The 20281-nt window shown below is 40.5% G+C and overlaps 1 protein-coding gene across 14 annotated transcripts in view; it reads right to left on the bottom strand.

The window, feature by feature from the left end:
* Positions 1-20281, bottom strand: part of cd99 (CD99 molecule) — a 120406-nt gene that overhangs the window by 54770 nt on the left and 45355 nt on the right. For all 14 annotated transcript variants that reach the window (XM_073863608.1, XM_073863638.1, XM_073863604.1 and 11 more), the window contains 2 exons: positions 6449-6499; positions 6224-6301 (listed from right to left, as the gene is read on the bottom strand). In XM_073863608.1, coding sequence (XP_073719709.1) covers positions 6224-6301; positions 6449-6499 — 129 coding nt within the window. The remainder of the gene's footprint in view (positions 1-6223; positions 6302-6448; positions 6500-20281) is intronic.

Genomic DNA, 20281 nt, shown 5'->3' with positions numbered 1-20281 from the left:
CGGTGTGACGTGTGTTCATTATGATAACTTACTTTTCAAAATGCTCCGTTGTTCCTCCGCTGGGTGTGGAAGCCTGCACTGCAGTTACTTCCCCTCATTGAGAGGGACGTGATCTCGTGTAATCTTCCCCCGAGGGAGTTGATATATTCGAGTTTACAGGGTAGTGAGGACGCAAAGCTATCCTCCTTCCGCAATGTAATGATTTAATCAAGCCCAGTATACGAGCTGCATGTGTCGAAGTTTAATCCGAATGGCCGGAAGAGCGTCCGCACGTTAAGCTGCCAGAGCCCTTCCAACATGCTAAAACTCAGCCACACACCACTCGGGCTGTGTGTCGTTGTTTTGATGAGTCAAGACAATGATCGCGTTTCTCGCGGCTTAAGTCCTGCATCCACTGAGGTGGTGTAGTGTACTTTGACCGTGAAAGCTCTGCCTCGGAAGGGTTTGGAAGCACGCATTGCGGTCACTTCCAACCCGAACGGGAGCTCTATGCAATGTTTTACCTCTGAGGAGATATATGTTGTAAACACAGCCCTTTTCTTCACCGACCGGTTCAGATCCGCGTCCGCTAAGGCGGTGTGCACTTATCATTGCTATCGGGAGGGATTCGGGAGCCCGCATGTCGGTTTCTCCCGCCCCGATCGGTAGCCCGTGCTTTACTGTTTGACTGTGTCAGACGATGTTCGCGTGTCTTGCGGTTCGAGGCCCGCCTCGACCGGTCTTATTAAATGAGAAGTTTATCGAGGTTGTTTCTCGTAACTGGTAGTTTTAATATGTATGAACCAGCATATATATATAAAAGAAACTATATCATCCAGCAAATTAGATGAGAGTTTTCTTACAAAATGAGTGCAATCTCAACACCAGAGGCTTTCTTTCTTTCCTGATCTCCATTATTATGCAAGTCATGGAAACGACCATCTGACCATGTTTACACAAGCACTTCAGCTAGCTTTTAAACATAATAGGCTATATTTAGAGGATGTTTTTATGTTGCCATGAGTGGCTTCATCCCTAAAGCCTCCAACATTGTCAAATATATGTATAAAGCCCTATCAGGGTATGCCCTCCTGGGGAGTGTGGGTTTTATCCGCCATTTACGGGTCCCCACACTTCTCAGTACCCTCCTGTATTAACTGTGAACACTCTGCCTCTTGTAGTACAGAGCACAGTAAATCAGGTTCCCTTGGTAAAAATTATAATAGCAGGGAAAAACATTCCAAACATATCTCAATGGGTGTTATGCACAGAAAATTAGGCTATCCCTAATTTTAGAGCAGGAATTGGAATTCCTTTTATTTAAAGGCTACACGAAACTGTCACAAAATTATGGTTCATGATGTTGACAGTCACATAAATCTCAAATCAGATCCGAGGACTGGTTTTTGTTAATGGATTTTTCCTGCTTACAGAATCTCAGGTTTGCCTTTGGGGGCATGGCATACCAATATCAGCCTTCCCTTCGGCCTAGATCTATCCCTTCACATATTTACAAAATTTGTAAATGCTGCCCTGGCGCCATTGCATCTTTAGGGCATTTGCATACTATTTATATTGACGATTGGCTTATATTAGCACAGTCAGCACAGATGGCAGCACAGCATCGAGATGTTGTGTTTGCACATCTAGATACCTAGCGTTGAGACTGAACACCAAGAAAAGTATGTTAGTCCTAACATAGGTGATCACATTTTGGGGATAATTTGGAACTCTACGATGATCCAGGCACAGATGTCGCCTGGTCGTGTCATTTCCATTTTTCACATAAGTCAATGAGTTGAAGCTAGGTCAATCGCACACCAAGTGATGGTTTTAAAATCAGGGTTTTTCCTCGAGGGGCAACCCTTTTTGCATGTTCAGGGTTACGCGCACATGTCTTCGTACTCTAGAATATGTAAAGATTTCGGGTTTCTGTCTCAAAGCCAGAGGTGAGGTGTGGTCTGTCGCTGCATGACATTTATGACAGATGCATCTCTCTTAAGCTGCGGATCAGCTATGGAAGGCCAATAGGGCAAAAATGTCCAATCAGCTAAAACGCCAGGAAAAGTGTGCTTCTCCAGTACAGAGGACCTCTTTTCTGGGTGTAGTATGGATTTCTACGATAGCAGGCACTGTTGTCTCCTGCTAGTATAGAATCCATCCTTTAACAATGGGGTTCCCTGAGGGGCAACCCGTTTTGCATAATCAAGGTCACACGCGAATGCTTTGTGCCTTAGTATTATGGCAGGAACTATGGTTCCTTTCTTAAAAGGCCAGTGTTGGTTTTTTTACATGTTCAGGGTTACGCGCATATGTCTTCGTGCCCTAAGAATATGGAAAAAATGTTGGGTATTTGTTTACAGGCCCCAAGTTAGGTGCGGTCTGTCGCCGCATAACATTAGTGACAGATGCATCCCTTTCTAGCTGTGATCAGTTATGGAAAGCCAAAAGGGCCAAAATGTCCCATCAACTAAACGCCAGGAAAAGTATGCTTCTCCAGCAAAGAGGACCTCTTTTCTGGGCGTGGTATGGATTTCAACGACTGCAGGCACGGTTGTCTCCTGCTCGTAAAGAATCCATCCTTTAACCATGGGGTTCCCTGAGGGGCAACCCGTTTCTCATGATCAAGGTCACACGCAGATGCTTTGTGCCTTAGTATTATGGAAGAAACCATGGTTCCTTTCCCATAAAGGCCAATATTGGGGGCTCAGGGTCGTCACATCAGGCTTACGACGGATGCATCCCTCTAAGGCCGGGAAGTGGCTATGGAAGACCAAAAGGTCAAAATCTATGTAAGTCCACATGGAGCAGACGTTCTGCTGAGGCAGGCGTTGAGCTTGGGGAATGAAGACTCCACCCACATGTGGGGGAGCAAATTTGGCTCAGGTTCGGCCAAGCGAAAGCTGACCTGTTTGCAATTCAGGAGAATTCACATTGTACTCTTTGGTTTTCTCTCTTTCACCCAGTCCCACTCGGACTGGTTGCCATGACACAGGAAGGGTCTGAGGGCCTCCTGTGTGTTTTTCCCCAATTGCTCAGCTCCCGGGAGTTCTGGAGAGAATCCGGCAGCACAGGCACAGCTGTTGCTCGTAGCCACGTGTTGGCTGACCCGAGTATGGTTTTCAAACCTGGTCTACCTCCTAGACGGCTCCCCATTTCAGGGGCCGATCTGGAGGGATCGGTTGTCTCAGGCAAGGGGCACTGTGTTTTACCCCTGCCTAGAGTTTTTGGGTCTGGCCTCTGAGGAGGACAGACTCATAGAAATGGGACTCTCAACTGAGGTTGTGCAGACTATTTTATTTCCAGAGCTCCCTCCACCAGGAAATTATACGCATTTGAAGAAAGACTTTAATTACGTGGTGCCAAGAGCACTTATATGACCCAGTTAACTGCCCCTTGGTACAGTTCTGGAGTTTTTATAAGAGCAGTTTGCAGCAGGGCTGCCTCCTTTGACCATTAAGGCTTATGTGGAAGTTATATCTGTCTTAGTGGTCGGTCCCTCATTAAGTAGAGACCATCTATTCATGCGTTTCCTGTGTGGCACTCGGAGGCTGAGGCCTGCGAGTCATTTTAGGATCCCTGCTTGGGATCTGTCTATGGTCCTGGAGGACTTATCAGGGGCACCATTTGAGCCATTGGTATAATTTCAGAAAGTTTCTTACTCTGGAAACTATATTTCTCCTAGCTTTTACCTCCCTTAAGAGGGTAGGAGATTTAGAGGCTCTCTCAGTTTCACCAACCTGTCTCGAGTTCGCTCCAGGCATGGTAAAGGTTTTTCTATACCCTAGATCGGGCTACGTTCCGAAGGTTTTGAGCAATATACCACGCTCCATAGCCTTGCAGGCGTTCTGCCCTCCACCATTTTGGAACGCGAGCCAAAGAAAGCTTAATTTACTCTGTCCAGTATGAGCACTGGACATGTATGTGCTCAGAATAGCGGAGTTCAGGAAAGCAGAGCAGTTATTTTTGTGCTTTGGTTCGGCCCGGAAAGGTTTCCCGGCCACAAAGCAAACTTTGAGTAAATGGATAGTCGAGGCTATCTCTTTTGCTTATGAAGCCTCTGGACGGCCCTCTCCTTTAACCGCCAGAGCGCATTCAACTAGGGGTATGGCAGCATCTAAAGCCCTGTGGGCAGGTGCCTATGTCCAGGATGTCTGTGATGCGGCAGGCTGGTCCTCACCGCTCACTTTTGTACAGTTTTATGAGTTGGATCTCACTCCTTCTCCTGGATCTTTGGTGCTTAGGTCTTAGTTGTGCTTTTTACACACAGACAGGCACTCGTAGTCTGGCGGATTGGGTATAGCGTTCCCAAAGCGTCTCTATGGCGACGCAGCGCGAGTTCCCTCGAAAGGGAACGTCTCGGGTTATGTATGTAACCCTTGTTCCCTGAGAAGGGAACGAGACGCTGCGTCTCCTTTGCCATACTTCCTGCGTACCTGTAAGCCGTCTTCGGCAATATTTCAGATAGTGGGGGCGTGGTTGTACGTCGCCTTTTATGCTTTCCGGCTCCTGTGTCACCCCGCCGGTGACGTCACGCCCCACCATTGGTTGGATTTGATATACACATTCAGACGCACTCACACCTGAAGGCGTTCCCAAAGCGTCTCTATGGCGACGCAGCGTCTCGTTCCCTTCTCAGGGAACAAGGGTTACATACGTAACCCGAGACGTTTTTTATTGTTGAAAACAAACAGCAGTCTGCATACCAACATTTGGACAATAAAAAACACCTCAAATACTTTCACATAATTTTTTTTAATAGTTCCAAGTAGGGATGTAACGGTATCAAAAATTCACGGTACGGTGCTATTTCGGTATGATGCCCACAGTGCAGTGTTTATTGAACCATTTACAGGAAGGAAAAAGCAAATGAAGACTTGTAAAAACTGCCATAAGTGTTTATTAAACAAGACTGAACATTACAATGATGTACAAAGTGTAGTGTAGTGTTTACAATTTTCATAAAAAGGAAAAAAATAATTAGACCATGTAATAAAATAAAAATTAAAGTTTCAGTTTAGTTTGTCAACTTTAAACAACTCACTTACAATCAGTCAGGTTTAAAGAATTGAGTCACTCCCCCATATGACCTAGGTTTTTATTATTATTAATGGTAATGCTTGGTACTCCTATGAAAGCAACAGTTGTGAATGAAGAATCAAGAAACGATCATGGGTTTTAAGATGGGTCAATTCCTGAAAACAAAAACAACCCAGTAAAAATAAAAATAGCAGCCTACTTATTGCAGTTGGACCTCAACCTTCCACTGCAAGTTATGTCAGCTTACGTAATGATACAGGACGTTTCTCAATTGGAAGGCTGCAGCCTCCGTACGTCGCATGTGTAGGCTTCTTATTTCAGAATATAACATTTTTCAAGTTGACTATTATTCTTATTTAATCGTATATTGTTGTAATATGCTTATGACTTGCGAATGTAATACTCCGTTAACTTAAATAAACAAGGCTTAATGATGTATGCAGCCTAAGAAGACTGCAGCCTTCCAACTGAGAAACGGAATACACATTCTCCTCATTCACTGATTCACTCACACTCGTTTTTTGTATGTCCGTCACCTTTTGTCCTTTCTCATTTCTCATTTCACTGTCACAGCGAACCCGAAATCGTTTCCACACATCCGATTTAAAATTTTGCGTTTCTTTCCTTCGCCACTGGCAGCATCTGCCATTATCTGCCATTGTCCCTCTACTTCCCAGATAGCACATCTTACGTTTGTAAGATGTCTGATGAAGATCTGGAGATCTGGAATACATCTGGTGTGTAAAAACAGCTTATAACGATTTTAGAAAGAGCTGCTTTACATACATTCTAAATCAAAAACGTCTTGCAGATGTCTTCAATATGTCTATATGACATCTTTTAGGAAACGTCTCAGAGACGTATTGCAAATGAGCAAACAATCAAAATAATACATCTTGCAGATGTAAACGCAGACATCAAATAGACGTCTCCGAGATGTATGTGTGCTATCAGGGTTGTAGAGACGCATCAGAGTGGCACGCATGGGATTATGGGAATTGTAGTTCCCGTGTCTCCCTCCGCTCGCGACACTTGGCCGAAAAAAAAACTACACTTGTTGCCCGAAATCCCTGAAGTTTTATCGAATCATGTGATACCGGAATACCGCAAAATTTATAATACCGTTACATCCCTAGTTCCAAGGTCTTCGGGACCCTGTCTGTAAAATCATATATCATGCATATATACAATATATGGTTCAAACCTCCACTTCGGCCTCCATCTGGCTTGTAGTCACCATTATTCACATCAAACAGGTCTTTGTCATCCAAATTTTTACCACCTTAATAAAACATAAATGCAAGACTGAGATTAACAGCAGCAAAGCAAAGCAAATAAGAAGCTTTTGGAGGTTTCTGAGATATGCAATGTACAATATAAATGAAATATGAAAGTGAAATATAATCTCAAAGTTTGAAAGTACACGCACCAGTTCCACTGTCCTGGGGTGGTTTCACCACAGGTTTTTTAGGTTCAGTGTCTGCAAAAGATCAATCAAAATTACAGATACATTATTAACATTATTTACAGTTAAAAAAAACATGGCATAATCGGTCACTTATTTTAAACCATCCCAGATAGGCAACACAACAATAAGCAAAACACCAACAGAAAAACCTTGAGCATTGAAAATCAAGTCAATCAACACCAAAAAGTAGTAAGCAAAAGCAACAGGTAACAGTTCAAATAAAAGTACTGGAAACTTGGACAAAGTATATTTTGCTAAGAGAGTATATTTTGTCCAGAGTACAAAATGTTTGCAATGCAGTGAATTCAATGTGTCTCTAAAATGCAATGCAAATTGCAAGTATGATTAGAGATGCATCAATTTTTATTGGGTAACTTTCATTTTTGGGTGAACGAATCCTTAACGCCGTAAAGGCACTAAGGGCTAGATTTAATAAACAGGGCAAATTAGCATAACAGCACAATTCCAAAAAAGTACCAATAGGAACTGAAAATTCTGCAGGTGATTTACTGACAAGGTGCACGTTAAAGAACACAGGCAATCCACCGAGAGCAGCTGTACCTTTTTCGTCTACCATTTTAAGGCATTAAATAATGGCACAAATAACAGTAAAATGATAAGAGCAACCTTAGTACACTCAAAGAAAAAAAATCATTGGATTAACTCAGGGGTCTTCAACTAAAATTGGTGGAGGTCCAGTAAATGAACCCTCCTCACCAGCCGAGGTCCGGACATGTACTGCACGTAAAAACATAAATTGACAGCTTTCGCCAGACTAAAGAAATTAGTGTAAATATTTGTTTTACTAAACAAAATATAGTGTTTTCAAGTATATTGAATAATGTTTCTTCATATGTATAAGTATAAATAATCCTTCACAAAATGGATTTCATGTTAATGCTGTTCTGTTACTGTATGTCCTTTTAGTTGCTTGGTACAAAATATCTAAATTTATCCAGTAACAATGTCTGACAAAAATATGAAGGGGACAGTGCAAAATGCAGTCATCTCTAAATCTTCAAAACACACATTCATTTTCACATAACAACTTAAAAGGAAAACGAAAGTGCTCTTTTCTGCTAAACTGAGATTAACAATCATAATCAATGAATACAAACCTCTCTGGCTTAATCAAATCATATCACGTTACCTTCATTCTCATTTATTGTCTGTACTTAACTAAATGTAATGTTGAACACTCTCTTCTGTGCTTCAAGTTGCACTGGTAAAAGATCATCATCAATATCAGTCAGAAACACAAACAGGCAAAACTAAACTGCCAGTGTTGGAAAAATGAAAAAGTTTTTCAGGAAAACATTTCTCTCTTAATTTGTACTGTTCCTAGAAATGTAAATAAGCTCAAATGAAAAATAAATCAAATAGGCTAAACTAAATTGAACTTAAAGACGAAAGCATAAGTCCTAGTTAAAAAAACAAGACGAAAGCATAAAGTCCTAGTTAAAAAAAACAATGTTCATTGATCATTCTTGACATGTATTTACTTTTGATAATGTTAAGTGTTGAGAATGCTGACTCGCAACTGTACGTTGAGCCAAAAATGCAGCATCACGCAGTCCTTTAATATTTCCCATCTAAGGGAAGGCATCTTTAGGAAGGCCTGTTATGCTTTCCTAAAATCCACTGTATTTTCAGTGAACACTTATAGATGACTCGTCATAACTCGTTGTTGCAGTGAGTGAGTGGGAGAGGACCCGTGTGGGTCGTTCATAGTGGTCTTTTAGTTCGTTTATTTTTTTGCACCCTTACCTCCGACCTGAGGGTAAGTTTCTTCAAAGTGTCTATGTTTAGTTTCGTAATGGTGTATAATGTCCCCACTTTTGACAACCGCAACAGACTCGCGAGCAGATGAGGCTCTCTGCTTTCTTCCCAGCACACCTGTCTGTGACTGAGTTGCTGTTCAAACGTGCTGAAAATCCTCCTTTTCGAAATGTATGTTTTTAACGGAAGTAAAGATAACAACATGCATTAGGAAAATTAATAATTGGTTTATTTATGCTATAGTATATTTTCTATAGACTTGTAAAACCATATTTTGGCGGATTGTTATTTACTTTCATTGTTTTTACTAGTTTGCCTGCCCATTTAGTCGTCTTAATAATTAATGGAACCTAAACTAACTTGGCTTGCTGTTCTCGAAGGCAGCTTGAATCTTGGTCGGGCTCGAGACCCAATTCCAAGTAACAGAAGAGAAGAAAAATGCAGTGAAGGAGGAGAGATGCCAGAAGAATTGTGGCTGGGCGCAGAGGCACAGAGACTCACGTTTACCATGATTAATGATGATTGACAAGTTTAGGTTCCTTTCAAACCTACGTTAAAAGTGTAGCCATTAAAATATTATTAGCCTAATAGTTTATTTTGATCATGGTGCTATGATCGATGGATAATTCTGAAGTTTTTTTTAAAGAAGAATAAAATAATTACTTTTCAGTCATTTGCGCTGTCACACAGTTGAATGTCTCCGCATATGTACATCATTGCGACGTACATTTTCAAATGCCTCATAAAGTCATACCTCCGCAATTCTTTGATCGATTGTGTTTTAGAAGTACTGTATGCTCAAACTCTATTTTTTTTTTTTAGTTTTTTTTTTTTTTAGTTATTTATTTAGAAAAGGGACAGTGTACATTAATTAACATTTGTATATGTAAATGTACCCAAATTAGCCCTAGGGCTAGTTTTCATTGGTAGTCCCTTTGCCAGATGTTATTAGGCTCCAAGCTAAAACAAAAATGGTTAAACATTACAACAATACATCAATACATTACAGCAATCAACAGTTAAAATTCCTGAACACCTCTATTAAACACAATTAAATACAACAAGTCTAAACTAAATTTAATATTATAAGTAATCCTAATAAAAATAATAATAAACGTAGCAACATTAATGTTCACATTGTTGGTTATGAAGAAGCCATTTCTTAAGATTAAACTTAAAAGAGATAAATGATGAGCACTCTCTAATTGAGTGAGGTACAGCATTCCACTGATGTGAAGCTCTGAATGAAAAAACAGTTTGACCAAATTTTGTTCTCCTACGTGGAATTATACAATCTGCTCTAATTGCACCTCTTGTAATTCTGTTTTCAGCAGATTTAAATATTATAAAATCAGCCAAAGAAGGAGGAGCCATACCATGCATAATCTTATAAACTAAACAACAATTTTTAAAAAATGATTAGATTTTCCCAATTAAACAAATTATACTTATTTAAAATGTTACAATGATGAAAGCTAAATTGTTTTTTATCTAAAATTTTAAGTGCTTGTTTGTATAGGGATTCTAAAGGTTTTAAGACTGTCAGATGTGTATTCGACCAAATTGTCAAACAATATGTGACCTGAGAAAGAATCATTGAGTGGAAATATATCTTTGCTGCCTCATTTGACAAGCAATTTCTAATAAACCTAAAATTGACCAGGTTAAACTTAATCTGTTTGCAAACTTTTTTTATGTGAATTTTAAAACTAAGACAGGAATCCAAATGTACCCCTAGATATTTATATTCTGATACAACCTGTAATCTTTCTCCTGAAATAAAAATGTCCTGGTTTATATTAGGGTTATGTCCTTTAGAAAAAAACATACCAACTGTTTTTGACACATTTAACCTCAAAAAACTCTGATTAAGCCAGGATGTAACTTTTACCATAACATCTGTCAACTTTTTTATTACCTCTTCTGAATTTTTTCCGTGTGTAAAGATGACTGTATCGTCAGCATACATTAAGATATTACATTGTTCACACTCTTTGGGTAAATCATTAATGTACAAGCTAAAGAGAATTGGGCCCAATATTGACCCTTGCGGTACTCCAGTTGATAGACCTACTAAATTAGAATTACAATTATCAATTTTTACTATTTGAGAATGAGAAGAAAGATAAGATTTGATCAAATTTACAGAATGTGTTGAGAAATTAAAATCATTTAATTTATGCAATAAATTATTATGGTTTATAGTGTCAAATGCTTTCTGTAAATCAAGAAATACAGCCCCTACCACACCACCTTTATCAATTAATGATTTTACCTTTTCTGTAAAGTAACATATGGCACTTTCTGTTGAGTAATTTGCCCTAAAACCAAATTGCATTGGATGTAATTGGAAGGAACTATTATTAAGGTAATCAATAATTTGTTTGGTTATTTGTTTTTCAAAAACCTTTGATATTATAGGTAGGACACTGATAGGCCTATAATTACAGGGTAAACAAGTGTCGCCTCCCTTAAATATGGGAGTCACGACCGCTGGTTTTCAAGAACTAGGGAATATCCCTTGATCTAATGAACAATTAATAATATGAGTTAAAGGGTTAACTATTGAAGAACTAATTTGTTTCAATAAGAGTGTGTCCATACCATAAATATCCTTAGCCCTTGATGACCTCAGAGACATTACCACTCTTTTAACCTCTAACGTAGTTACTGGTCTTAATACAAAAGCTGTATCACTTGAATTAATTGTTTGTGAATACGGTTGTTGTATAGTAAAACTTTGAGCTATTTTATCCACTGACTCAACAAAATATTGATTAAAAGCCTGTGCCACATCAACTGGGTTCCGTAGCACTATATCATTGATCTTTAATTCAGATGGACTTTTAGTTTTAGTATTATTTTTACCAGTCAGTTTTTTAATCTGACTCCATATTGTTTTTGAATTACCATGAGATTTTTCAATTATTGTAATAAAAAAATCTGCCTTTGCTTTCCTTAATGTGCAAACTACCTTATTTCTTAACATTACAAATTTCTGTCTGTCATGAGCCATCTTTGATCTTATCGCTAATTTTAACGCATTATCCCGTTCCTTCATTAGTTTTTTACTGTTGTCGTTAACCCAGGGGAGGGACTGTTTCTTATACTTGTATTTCTTCTTAATAGAAAAATCACTAATTGTAGATTGTAGCTTTTCTGTAAAGATCTGACTAGATATTTCTGAGTCTATATTAGATGATACAAAATCTTCCCAATTCATATTTTCAATTGCTGATTTAAACTCATTTTGCTTATTTTTTGGAATACCGACGGATTCCTTATTATTGGCACGTGTTGTAAATCTTTTGCTCGTTAGTTTTCTAGAAATAAGCACCATATTATGGTCTGACAACCCTGTTATCATATTATATGACTTTATAATTCTCTCCGGTCTGTTACTAAATATTAGGTCAATCTGAGTACTAGTACTATTTGTTATTCGTGTTGGGCCTTCGATCAGTTGGACTAAATTAAAACCATCAACAACTTGCTTAAACTTCTTCCTTATAGATGTGTCTTCCCAATTTAAATTAAAATCACCCATAACAACAACTTCCTTCTTAAAATCACATTGACATAATACATTCTTAAGTTCATCATGAAAACTACTATTTAAAACAGGTGCTCTATAAATAACTATAAGTGTAAAAGACATCTGAGGTGATAAAATCATATTTATACCTATACATTCTAAATTAATAGGATTTTGCCATATAATCTCATTACAACGGATAGTGTCTCTCACATAAATCATTACGCCACCTCCTTTCTTATCAACTCGATCCTTCCTAAAAAAATCATAACCTGGGATATTTAGAGCAGCTGATGGAGAACTGTCATGCAGCCAGGTTTCTGATAAACAGAGGAAGTCTAAATTAGATTCTAATAATATATGATTAATCTGATCACTTTTTGATTTTAAACTTTGTATATTTAGGTGTCCACCTAATATACCCTTCGGTTTTGCATTCTTATCCCAAATAGTTCTAGAGTTATTTACGGTTTTAAAGACTTTAAATTTCCGATTCTTTTGTACTGCTCTGTTAACCACTGCATGCTGCTTCTTGTTAATATTATTATGATGTACCTGAAGTTTATCGTTCAACTCCATACCGCTTGAACTTGCAGTTGCGTGCAAACAGTCACTGCTTCTGACCGCGACCCGAGAAAGTGTCGTCATCGGCACATGATCAAGTTTATCGTTCAACTCCATACCGCTTGAACTTGTAGTTGCGTGCAGGCAGTCACTGCATCCTACCACGACCCGAGAAAGTGCCGTTTTCGCCACAGGGTAAATCTCCACCAGCTCCACCATCCGTCGATCCAACGATGGCCAGTCATCAGTCGAAACCGACAATTTGTCGGATCCCTCCGGGACACTCATACACTTCGATGGCAATGGCAACGACAACGCTCCCCTCCATGTGCTCCGATCCAGACACTCAACAGGTGCGACGCCCGTCAGCCGAGCCAGTTCGCGATCAAAACTCAGCCGGGCCATCATTGGATCCCCTATGGAGCTCGGGTAGGGCACATGGCACACAGTGTAAGGTTGCAGGCTAGTTTCAAAACCTGAGTAGTCTCTGAATAAACTACATACCTGAGTAGTGGTAGAGTTGCGTATTAAATCGTCAACAATGCTTCCCTCATCTGTTACGATGGTTGGACCTGGGCACTGGTGAATGTCCCCGGACAAAAGTAAACAGATTGCTATTATCATAGCATTGTTGTGTTGTTGTTTGTACACTGATCCTTCCGATTTTCTTCGGTAAAACCGACGTCTAGTTAAGAAGGTGATAGTGAACGCATACTCTCCGTATCCAGAGAAGCAATTAATCATGTTTGTTTGTTTATGAAAAATCCCATGTTCGTTGTTGTTGTTAATATTATTTTTTAAATCGATGTTATTAAGAGACTGTTTAAATGAGACATTTACTGGATGGAATAACTTTAAGATTAGCGTGTAGAGTAGCAGAGCAGCAACCACACCCGACCGACCATCCGCCATGATCATTCTAATTCTCATTGCACTGCAATCAAGTGGCGCCCGAACCATGGCTCTGGTTCGAAGCTCAGCCAGATGATGAACAGTATCATATGAGGAACAGTCTGGAGTCAAGTTAGTGCCATGTAGCACCTTATCCATGGGGCTTTGAAGTTTCCTTCCTAACTGAAGTTCGGCCGGAGTCATTCCGACAGTTTCTTGAACAGCGGAATTTATGGCGAAACGAAGTTCCGGTAGGTATTGATCCCATTTCCGGTGATTATCATCCACAAATGCAGAAATCATACATTTGCGATTGACTCGCTCAGTCATATTCGTTTGTGGATGGTAGGATGTAGTAAGCTTCGGTTCCACACCCCATTTTTGACATACTTCTTGGAACACTGAAGAAATAAACTGTGCACCCCTATCAGACAAGATAAAGGGCCATTTCACCGATAGGAACATTAATCTTTATGGAAAGTGAGTCATATTTGTAGTCAAAATGTAACATAAATGTAGAATTTTGTGCCTATTTGACAGAGAAAAGACAAAATGTGACTTTAGAGCACATTTGTATGAAAAACTACAACTGCCACTATGCACCACAATGCACAGCTCTGCAAGCCACTCCCATTAATCGGAACACGGCTCAGACATGCTATTATGTACATAAATGCCACGTTAGTAAAACAAAGAAAATAGCCACCACCACTGTGTCTGACTGACACCAATCATGATTTACTTTTAAACGTGATGTTACATTGTGTTACACACAATAACACTCTGGTCTGGTGTGTAGCAAAGTCTTATTCAAACAGTAACGTGCGGTTTCAGATACGCAGTACAAATGTCTTTTCAAGTACTTAAAAAAAGGGTATGCATTTTAAATGTTTATTTAGTTTTACCAATTTTCTTTTTGTCTCTTGTTTACTGTAATTACATTTGTGTTATTATTGGCCTCACTGCTCTCACAATATAGACATATAAAACACCGCTCAGATATGCTATTGTGTACATAAATGCCACGTTAGTATAACAAAGAAAATATAAACACTCACTTTAGTTAGACGTCCGTTTATCACTGCATCCTCCACACAAACGTGTCCCCTGAACAATATCTCCACAGACGCGCTGCCTCAGCTCTTGGAGCTTGTGCTCGTAAACCGAAACACGTCTTTGAAATAAGCACGCGACCAGAAACATTAACAAAACAAACGTTCATATCTTTATCTGATCCAGAAATGTTAAACCGAAAGCAAACAGCGCGAGTCCGTCCAAGCTCATATACTCCGCAGCGCGTCTGCTCGTAAACCGAAACACGTCCGTGAAATAAACATGTCCAAACGCGTGCAAAGTTTCTCTCTTGCCTAGAAACCTTCATCAAACAAACGTCCATATCCTTATCTGATGCAGAAATGTAATAAAGCAAGCACACACCGAGAATACAGGCAGTAGTCTGTCCAAGCTTCTCTACGCAGCAGAGGCCGATGGTTGCTGCGTCTTCACCGGGCTCCTCTACCCAGCCGACGCCCAGGCTCCGGCTTCTCCTCGGGCTTCTGTTCCTACATCTGCCTGAGCTCTTTGCTGTATTGTGGCTCATAAAGGTGCAATGTACAGCGGATTAGAGCATCACGCTTGTAAAATCACCCTCTTCCATGTTATATTGATTAACTTCCACTGTTATTGTAACATGAATTCTGGCTCGCTCCACAACTTCTGTTTAGCTTAGCTTAGCATAAAGATGGCGGCTGATCGTTTTTGTTCCGTCTGTGTTCGTATATTTTCGTAAGTCCCACCCACTTATCTGTAATTGGTCTGAAGCGTGAGTGGGTCCCACCCATAGCCCCCACCTTGGAAAAATGAGGAATGAGTGTCTGTAGTCTTTCACACTCAATAGAGATACAGGATTTCCTTCTTTCAATGACGCAAAATGACGATTTTTACATCATTGAAAGAAGGAAGTGCCTCACTGAAATCAGTATTTCTCCCCTCTCAGGGGAAACTGAGGGAATGGTACACGACCATTCAAAAACATGACTGGGGTTCTAACGGTACAAAGCTTAATGCAAATGGGTGAAGTTTCCCTATAAAGTCCGGCACTCCCCATCGTGTCAAGATTTCTTTCCGAAGAAGGGATGCAACAGTTTGAGCATTTGCTTTACGCAGAGGAAAGAATTCCACCCAACACGAAAAGTAGTCTACGAAGACTAGAAGATACTCATTTTGTTGAGTGCTCCGTGGTAGTGGTCCCATAAGGTCTACACCAACCATTTCATTTGGTCGAGTAGTGACGGTTTGTTGCAGTTTGCCCACAGGTTTTTGATTCTCGCCTTTTAGGGTTTGACATTTAACGCACCTCTTCACGTGACGTTTAACGTTTATCCACATTCCAGGCCAGAATGCCACATCGTGTATTCGTTTGTAAGTCTTGTATATGCCTACATGACCACTCCAAGGACTTGCATGATAGTGGTGTAAGATAGGCAGTTTAAGATTCTCAGGTATGTATAGTCTGTAATGGGCTTGATGGTTTTGGTGGTAAGTTTTGTGATAAAGGGTATCCTCAATTACTTCATATCGGTCCTTTAGAGCAGGATCTTTGTCAATTTCTGCTAAAGATTGCAGTATGGTGATGATTGCAGGGTCATTGTGCTGTTCCTTTCAGATGACAGCTGGGGAAATAGTAAGTTCCAACTTCTCCAACTTCTCTTGACTACTGGTGTAGAGACCATAACCAGTATGGATTCGGGACAGGGCATCAGGTGCCATGTTCAATTTTCCTTTCCGGTATTCAAGGATGAAATCAAATCTCTGAAGCCTTAGAGCCCATCTGATTAGACGGCTAGTGGTTTTAGTGGAGGACATCACCCATTGAAGTGCTGAGTGATCTGTAACCACAGTGAACAATTTATACTCTAGATAGTGCTGCCATTTTTCCAAAGCCCAAATTACAGCTAAACACTCTTTCTCTGTGGTCAAATAATTGGCTTCTGCACGGTTTAAGGTTCGGCTGACATATGCAATCACTTGTTCCAGTCCCTGGTCCTTTCTTTGGGTCAGCACCGCACCCAATCCAGTATCACTGGCATCTGTGTAGACTGTAAATGGAAACTGTAAGTCAGGATGACCAAGGACAGGAGGAGAGGTAAGGCATGATTTGAGATGTTCAAAGGCGGTTTGACATTGAGGAGTCCAGTGAAAGTTGCATCCCTTCTTCTTCAGTGCATTCAGAGATTCAGCAATCTTTGAGAAATCAGGTACAAACCGATGGTACCAACCGGCTAAACCCAAAAAGCGTTGGACCTCTTTGATGTTGGTGGGCACTGGGTAGGAATGTATGGCTTTCACTTTGTTTGGGTCTGCAGCGACTCCTTTACGACTCCTGACGACATCCCCCAAAAAAGTTATTTCTGGCAAGCAGAATCTACTTTTCTTGAGATTGACTGTTAGTCCTGCTATTTGTAGTTTGTGGAGGACAACCTGAAGGTCAATGAAATGCTGGTCTACAGAGGGGGAGTAAATGATGATGTCATCGATATAGACGAAACATATACTTCCACGCAATTCTCCCAATATGGTCTCCATCATCCTTTGAAAGGTGGCGGGTCCATTTTTTAATCCAAAGGGCATTGTGTTAAATTGGAATAGTCCAGTAGGGGTAATAAAAACAGTTTTAGCTTTACTTTCTGGCTCCATGCTTACTTGCCAATAACCACAATTAAGGTCAATGGTGGAAAAGATGGAAGCTCCAGAGAGAGATTCCAGGAGTTCTGTAATATTTGGTAGAGGGTAGTTATCATTTTCAGTAACAGCATTAACCTTCCTGTAATCCACACAAAATCGAAGGCTTCCGTCCTTTTTGGGTACTAATACAACTGGTGAGGCCCATCCAGAATGTGATGGTTCCACGATTCCAGAGGTCAACATCTCCTCCAGCTGCTCTTTTATGACCGCTTGTTTTGCAGGGGTGGTGCGATATGGTCGTTGCTTTATAGGCACTTGGTGCGTGGTATAAATCTTATGTTTGAAGACTTCAGTACGTCCTGGACGAAGTGTACACACTTGAGGGTTTAATTCCAGAATTTTCCGTAGCCGTTGCTTGTCTTCAGGAGGTAAGTAGGCCGTATCTACAGCAATGTCTATCAATGTCTTATCATCAAGGCAGGTGGATGGTTGAGGTATAGCACATTGAGGAGTAGGAACAGAACTTAGTAGGGTAAAACTGGAATGTGTTCCTTCTGTCTTCCCTTTTTGGTGTTGGGAGTCATTAGTGCCAGGCAGACTGGCATTTCCAGGCTGGAAAGGATAATTTTCAGTAGGGTGAGATTTAAAGGAATATTTATGATCTGCCACATTGATCTGCAGGCCACTAGAAAAAATAAAATCCAACCCTAGTACAACAGCATAAGTTAAGGCTTTGGCAGGAAGAACAACAGTAGATATGGAGAAAATTTTCTTATGAAGAGAGAATGAAACATTTATCCATCCTAGAGGCATCTCTGCCTTTCCATTGGCTAAGTAAAGAGGACCTCGAGTCCAAGGAAGAAGCTTTTGTGCACGAATCTCTTTACAGAGATTTTCGTGTAGCAGTGTGTAGCTTGCCCCCGTATCCACAATGGCTTTTCCGTTCCAGGAGCCAATGCTTAAAGGTACAACTAACTGTTGTGGAACAGATACAGATAGTTGAGTTTTCTTGTTTGCTGAGGTCTTTTTAGTGAAAGCAGTAACCGAATGATTTGTAGGGGGTCCACTGGCTTTAGAACTTGGAAACGTGGTTCGTGGAGAGTTGTTAGAAGAATGGGACTGGGAACTTTGAAATGACTGAGCAGTCATAAAACGAGGACAGGCCCCAGGTGAGTGATGGCCTTTACATCTCCAACATTGTGCTGAAGGTTGGTTCACTCGTTCGGTCGGGCGGTTGGGTATGGTTCTTTGAGGTGGGGAAACTTGCTTCAAACCTGTCTGTTTTTCATAGTGTTGCTGATGTTGAAAATCTTTCTCAAGTTGTTGGCCTAATTTTACCAGTTCGTCAACTGTGTTGACTCGACTGCGAAGTTGACTAGCGAGGAATGGCTTTACATTTTTTAGGATCATTTTCACTAGTTCACTGTCAGTTAAAGTTGAGTTCCATCTCCTGCAGAGTGCTCTGTAAGTGAATGCAAAGTCTCTGATACTTTCCTTTTCACCTTGAGTTCTGGTTCGTACTCTTTCTGCGAGTTCATCCTCATAATCTTCTGAAAGGAAGGCAGAAAGGAAAGCAGATTCAAACTGACTCCACGTTTTTACAGATGTTCGTGCCACTTCCCAACAATCCCGGGCAGTGCCATACAGAACAGAGCGAAATGTGGCCATGATATCAGCATCTGTAAGTGGATGAACTACCAAGAAATCTTGGCAGCGGGCGAGATATAACAGTGGGTCAGGATCATCTGACGGTTTACCAAAAGTAGGGAAAGTAAGCTTAAGGTGATCGCTCTTTGTAACAGCAGAGGGTTGGGAAGAGAGATCATTGTTGGGGATGGCAGGTAATTCAGGAGTTGATACAGGTGACAAGAACTGTTCTTTCTGCATGAAATCAGACAGTTGTTTTTCTTGATTTTCGAAATTCTTCATAATTTCGGTTTGTAATTCTCTGACAACTGTACACAGTGTTTCAGTAGTTTGAGTGGTTTGAGTAAGGGTTGAAGACATTTGGTCATGATTTTGCTGAAAGGTGACAAGGTAGGACTTAATATCCTGTTGAAGTTCATTCTGAAGTTGTTCCATCATAAACTGTACCTCAGACACAAAGGTAATTTGATCTTTTTGAAGTTCTGTAGACATCAATGAAACAGTTTTAGCTAGTTGATCTACCTCTCCTTTAACAAACTGCTTAGTTTCAGATATGCAGCCAAGTACTTTTTGCTGGTTATTCTCTACTTGATCCTTGAGTTGAGAAATCAGGGTACCATGGTGTGCAGATGTTGTTTTGAGTTCCTGTGTAAGTGCATCCACCGTGTTCTCATTTGTTTGTATGTGGTTCACCAATATATCCCAATTCCCTTGCACTTGGTGGGTAAGTTGTTGCAGTTCCTTCCTAGGAGTAGGTAAGGTTCTTGGCAAGTCCTGTTGACATACTGAAGATAAAGGGGAAGGCTCTGGTGATGTACATATCTGCATGTTGTCCACAGGCAGTGCTGGTTCCCATGTGAGAGTTTGAACTGGATTACTATCAACTAGGGTGTTAACACTGCTAGCTTGTATAAAACTTGGGTGCTGAGGAGTATGAATGGGAGCAGGGGGTAATAATACCTTACATTTATATAGCGCTTTTCTCAGTACTCAAAGCGCTTTACATATGAATGGGGAATCTCCTCAACCACCACCAATGTGCAGCATCCACCTGGATGATGCGACGGCAGCCATATTGCGCCAGAACGCTCACCACACACCAGCTTATTAGTGGAGAGGAGACAGACTGATATAGCCAATTAGTATATGAGGGGATGATTAGTAGGCCAATGGGCAAGTTTGGCCAGGATGCCGGGGCACACCCCTACTCTTTTTCGAAGGACATCCTGGGATTTTTAATGACCACAGAGAGTCAGGACCTCGGTTTAACGTCTCATAATGTACAATCCCGGGCAGTGCCATACACAATGTGTGGACGAAATGCAGAATGCCAGAGAGGAGTAGCAATATCAGGGGGTGGTTCCATTTCCACAAATGTCGATGGAGAATATGAGGGTGTGGCAGCCATATTTGTTTGCAAATGTTGTGCGGTGTGTAAAATGCACAAAATAAATGTCAATGTATAAAATAAAGATGAAAAAGAATTTGAACATTTCTCAATAACAAAAGTAAACAGAATAACAACCCAATGTGGTTTGAATAAGTCTATTGACTTTCCCCAACAGTCATCACTTGGTTCAATTAAGCAATCAATTACCACAATTGCAGGTTATTACAATTTGCACCGCTTATATTAACCCAATTAATCAGATTAAATCACAGAAGTACAAACACACACAAAATCCACACAATCA

This window comes from Misgurnus anguillicaudatus, chromosome 3 (assembly GCF_027580225.2).
Source record: "Misgurnus anguillicaudatus chromosome 3, ASM2758022v2, whole genome shotgun sequence".
In the NCBI taxonomy this organism is placed as follows: domain Eukaryota; kingdom Metazoa; phylum Chordata; class Actinopteri; order Cypriniformes; family Cobitidae; genus Misgurnus; species Misgurnus anguillicaudatus.
This window is presented reverse-complemented; position numbering and strand designations above follow the sequence as displayed.